Below are 5,732 nucleotides of genomic sequence, written 5' to 3' on the forward strand. Positions count from 1 at the left end.
GTTATGCAACTAAATGCAGGACATACAGAGGTCGTTTCCATGTACAACTTAAAGCATACCTACACATATTACATTACAATTGTTATTTAATTTCTCCTAAAACCCTGATCTGAAATGTAACATTTCTCTTACATTTGATTCCATGGGTTAAAAAAAAATCTTTTTCATATGTACTATAAAGGTATTCTCTCTATATTTTCTCTGCTCTTTCTGACATGATGTCAACTTGTATGTGGTTCTAGGAAGTCTGAACAATTAGACGTGATAATGGAAGAAAACAAAATAGACTTAGGGTCTCCACTACACTATTTTCTTAGGAAACTTACAGGGAAATCTCATGGTGTGTTTTACTGTTTACCTGTAGGTGACATTCTCCAGATGTCTTTACATGTCATGGAGTGCCTGTGACAGAACATCAATCACTAGGGAGAGGAAAGAACAACTGTATGGAGAACAGTTAATCTGAACCTCTGCCTTACAAGTGTTGTCTTGTGGGCAGATCAGGAAATTCCTTACAAGTAATCTATAGTAAGCCTCCAGAAACAAATAGGCTCTGGACTTGTCTTCTTAACAACTAGGTCAATATTTTGTCTAAGCAAATGTAATTGTGTCAGGACACACCCCAAATGAGAAGTCACAGGCTTTCATCCTGCCTCACTCCAGGCTTTCGATGTGAAGTTAGATAGAAGGGTCTGAGAGGAGGACCTGGAAAATCGTCCTAGAGATAATATAAGCGATCCTTGATTTTGTACTGAGGAGATTTTTACCTGTATCGAAGTCATACATGAGGAAGCTAACAAACAACTGAGAAGAGTTTGTTCTTTTTCTTTTGATAGCTTAGTTTTTAGATACCGAGAGTGTGGAAGTGGACAGATTTGTAGTCAGACAGATCTAGCTTTGCTCTTTCTAGGTGAGAGACTTTGCGTATATCATTTAACCTCTCCAAGCCTAATTCTCATCGTAAAATGAAAATACAGGCATACCTTGTTTTATTGTGCTTCACTTTATTGCACTTCACAGATATCGTGTTTTTTACAAATTGAAGATTTGTGGCAATCCTGAGTCAGTTTCCCAACAGCATTATTTTTTAAGTAAGGTATGTACATTGTTTTCTAGATATAATGCTATTGCACACTTAACAGACTACAGTATAGTATAAACATAACTCTTATATGCACTGGGAAGCCAAAATATTTGTGACTCACTTGATTGCAATATTTGCTTTCTTTCAGTGGTCTGGAACCGAACCCACGGTATCTCTGGGGTATGCCTGTAATAAAACCTGCTTCACAGGGTTGTGTAATACATGGGCACAGCTCATAGTAGAAACTCAATAAAAGGTAGTTTATTTCCCTTTGATTCTAAGAAATGATTTATTTGATTTAATGTCTTATAAGAAAAATGTCTGTCTTAGAAATATAATCTCAACATCACTGGACTTCACCAGCATGGGAGTACTAATACATAAATACTAATACATTTTTAAAACCTATTTCCACATTTAACTAATACAGTAATTCCTGGGTATCACTAGGGATGCATCTTGTGCGTCTCTCATCTTCATTCAGCCCTTTGCCGATGTCTGCTGCCCAGGAAGATCAACTTGGGGGCCGTGCCTCGCCCCTGTGTCTCCTGGTGATCCTCGATGAGAATACACTGGTTGTGTCTTCTCTGAGAACGCTAGAGATACCCAAACTAATACCGTCAAGAGGCCAAGACGACATGACTTCCTGTTAAGACTTCAGTGCAACACAAGCACACTATGTATGCAGAGATGATCCTCTCTCCCCATTTTCTCCCTTGGCCACTTGGACCACAAACAGCACTACTTGTGCCTCCCTATGAAAAAAGCGTCTTCAGCTTCTTCTTAATCCCTCATCGGCCATAAGCAAGGACCAGGAATCTATCTCAAGGTCCCCTATTCCATATAATCCCACCCTAATGCAAACCAATTTCTGCATATTTCAGACTGTCAGTTTCCCAGTTCATCATAACCATCCAGACTCTGAAATGCAGTTTAGGCTCAGTTGGAACCCTCTCGACAGTAACAATTACTGCACATTCTGATATTCTGATTCTTCATCCACTAGAGTTCTGCCCTCCAAATCAGAAGTATACAACAGAGGGCTTCCCTGGTGGCGCAGTGGTTGAGAGTCCGCCTGCCGATGCAGGGGACGCGGGTTCGTGCCCCGGTCCGGGAAGTTCCCACATACCACGGAGCGGCTGGGCCCGTGAGCCATGGCCGCTGAGCCTGCGCATCCGGAGCCTGTGCTCCGCAACGGGAGATGCCACAACAGTGAGGGGCCCGCGTACCGCAAAAAAAAAAAAAAAAAAAAAAAAAAAAAAGTATACAACAGAGTAAAATGTGTAATATAAATTTATTCTGTGACATTTTCCTCATTGAAGATATTTTAAAATAGATTAAAATGTATCAATATTTTATGAAAAATACCTAGTATAAGAATTTAGATAATACCTGTAATATACATGATTTGACCCTGAGTATCCTTTTTTTGTTTCATTTCAAACAATATTTTTTAAAAAGTAACATGAAAATGATAAGGATTACTGCATTCTTCATATATCTGGTGTCTCATAAATTTTAATTCAACTGCCAGTTCTTTTCTCAACTATACACGTTAACGCTATTTGCTTCTCGTTTTGAATGGGAAGAGTATCCATTTTCGGTTTAACAGTGATATTTAGGTCTTCTTTCTCTGCTTCTTCAAGAAAATTCTTCATGCTGAGTTTGAACAGTAATCGAGGGTCTGGTCCAGAAAGTGGTGGGCAATTACAGATCTCTCTAATTTTGAGTGCCTATAAAGAAAGAATACAACACAGAATATATACACATATATAAATTAATTAAGGTTATTCCAGTAATTCCTAATATGCTCTATGTAAAACAATGAAATATAAGAATACATTCTGCATTTTTGCAATAAAAGGTATCTTAATTACAACATATGAAAGAGAACCATATATAAATTCATAGTAAATAGTTATATCTACATGGTTAGTTTATATAATAAGATACCTGCAAAAAACAACTGTATTTGCAATGACTGCCCACTGTCCTATTGGGGATAAATAAGCCTTCTTGGAAGTATCTCTATGATTTGTCAAACTCGAGCCAATCCTGAGAACATTATTCCGATTGGAGAATATCTGAAGACGCAGAGAGATTTTTTTCAAGAGAAAGAAAACAACAGAAAATAGATGTGAACGTACTGAAAGAAGATGTACATGACTGGCACAGTCTGGGGTGGAAATGATGCTAATAACCTAGAAAAGAAAGCAAATCAAAATCATGACAACTTTTAACTCCAGGAAAAATAAAATGACGCAGGGAAAAGTAAGCACAGTATACGACATGTCTCAGCTGTGATTAGTGTTTACAGTTTTTAAAAACTGCATCTTTATCTAACCAAAATCACAACTTAACCATATTGGGAAGCGGGGAGAGCTGGATACATGTGTGTATATGCACAGGGTGTGACAGTGGTAAGGGAGAACTTAATTCTCATCCTCTATGGGGGGAAAAGAAATAGATAATACCTAAAACTGAAAAGTTAGGAAGTAGCAATATAAGCACGTTATACAGATAAAGTGGGAAATACCAAAAGAATCCTTTAATAGAGTTGCAAATGGTTACGCGTGAAACTGAAGGCAGGATAGGGAGACTCTGCCGCTTTAAGTACCAGCCTTAGAGAACTAGGTGCTTCTTCAGAGCGGGTACATGAATGACTTTAAGACATGGAAACTAAAATAGCAATTTTTTTGGGCTTCCCTGGTGGCGCAGTGGTTGAGAGTCCGCCTGCCGATGCAGGGGACACGGGTTCGTGCCCCAGTCCGGGAAGATCCCACATGCCGCGGAGCGCTGGGCGCGTCCAGAGCCTGTGCTCCGCAATGGGAGAGGCCACAACAGTGAGAGGCCCACATACCGCAAAAAAATAAATAAAAATAAATAAAAAATAAATAAATAAAATAAAATAGCAATTTTTTTAAGGGAAAAAAGTCTTAATACCTAAGGGGTTTGAAAAGAAAGATGTTTAAGGGGAAAAGCTAGTTTAGGTTTTTACTCCTTCTAAATGTTTGATAGTGATGCATGTTAAGGGAAGAAAAGCAGTGGAGGGGAGAGTCAGTGCTTGGGGAGTAGGAAAGTTTTAAAAATATAAGTTCTCACTGATAAAATAATGACTTGGAGCAGTGGGGAGAAGACCTAAAGGACAAGGACCTGAGGGAAGAGGTCGCATGGGTACCTAGAAGAGAATTCTAAGAAGCAGCAGTGAGCGCCGGAACCTGAGAAGGGAGCATGGCTGGAGTGCTGTGGAGGAAGCCAGGGCAGCTGCAGCAGAGGCGGGAAGGAGGCAGGAGCAGACTGCAGGATCTCACAGGTCACGCTGCAGAGTTTAGGTTTTCCTCTGAGTGGGCCTGCTTCCTGATATTTGTGGGGTCCATGGCCAGAACGCAAATGGAGGCTCAGATACCATATATTTAAACATCTAAAATGACTACATACAAAAATGTTCTACTTTGAGGAACAGACAATCAAAATGACCCTGACAGGGACGTTCCTGGTGGTCCAGTGGTTGAGAATCCGCGTTCCAATGCAGGGGACGTGGGTTCGATCCCTGGTTGGGGAACTAAGATCCCACATGCTGCGGGGTCAACTAAGCCTGCGCACCGCAACTACAGAGCCCATGCCCCACCTAGACAGAAGCCCGTGCGCCACAACAAAAGATCCCATGTGCTGCAACTAAGACCCAGTGCAGCCAGAAATAAATAAATTAATTAATATTTTTTTTAAAAGTAGCTGTACCTTTTTTAAAAAAATGACTCGGACAGCCAAGTACAAAATTAGAATTCTTTAATTTCACATGTCAGGTTGCAGGGAGCCTACCCCAGCTGCTGCCACTGGCCTGCTGTCCACTCCCTTCTCCTCCCACCCCTGGCCTACCTGGCAGAGTGAGGGACCTTGTGTGCGTGCGTCCAAAGGAAGAGGTCCATGCAGGCCCTGAAAGCGGGCTCCAAAGTGTTTGGGCGAGGAACTCCACTATTCCAAATACCAGAGTGCCATGTGGTGAGGGCACAGGTTCTTAAAACGGACTACTCCCTTAGCTCCCATGGGAGACGGGGGCATGCAACCAGAGGCAAGCCAGAAAAGTGTCTTTTTAAATGGTCGAGGCCAGGGCAAGAGGTTGGGTCTAGGAGACCTTTGACCCTGAATGAGCCTATAAGTTACCAAAATAAACTGAAGAGGAAAAAGCATTAAAGTGAAATTCTTTGGTGATAGGGGCCTTGTCTGAAGTTTCTTTGTATCTCACAATACAGTAGATTTAATATGTATTGAGTGTTAAATAAATGTTAGTTAAAGTAAGTTGAACTGAAAAAAGGAAGAAAATGTTTCCCAACTATAGCACTAAAGTAAAAAGAAATTCAGACCCTCAGCTAAATGGTGACCTACTGTCCAAACAAGGATACCTTTGGGAGTGACAGGAAATGCTATTAAAATAAGATTTACACTGAGACATCAGGCATAAACTGAGACTGTCCTGTCAAAACTGGGATGTACAGTTTACTCTTGCTTTAACTCCTTTACAACCATGTTGATGTTCTTTTCCAAGTGAGAAGCCAACCTGTCACGGCTGCTACATCACATGCCTAAGGCCTTCACTGGTATCAGTAAAGGGCCAAGTGTGGAGTTCAGCAGGTAGTAGCTGGGCCCACCG

The 5,732-nt window shown here is 40.9% G+C and overlaps 1 protein-coding gene across 1 annotated transcript in view; it reads right to left on the reverse strand.

The window, feature by feature from the left end:
* Positions 1-2,368: 2,368 nt before the first annotated feature.
* OMA1 (OMA1 zinc metallopeptidase) overlaps positions 2,369-5,732 on the reverse strand; it is a 74,862-nt gene continuing 71,498 nt past the window's right edge. The window contains exon 9 of the mRNA XM_007462571.1: positions 2,369-2,817. Coding sequence (XP_007462633.1) covers positions 2,608-2,817 — 210 coding nt within the window. The 3' untranslated portion in view covers positions 2,369-2,607. The remainder of the gene's footprint in view (positions 2,818-5,732) is intronic.

The sequence above is a fragment of the Lipotes vexillifer genome, unplaced genomic scaffold, assembly GCF_000442215.2.
Source record: "Lipotes vexillifer unplaced genomic scaffold, Lipotes_vexillifer_v1.1 scaffold54, whole genome shotgun sequence".
Taxonomy (NCBI): Eukaryota; Metazoa; Chordata; class Mammalia; order Artiodactyla; family Lipotidae; genus Lipotes; species Lipotes vexillifer.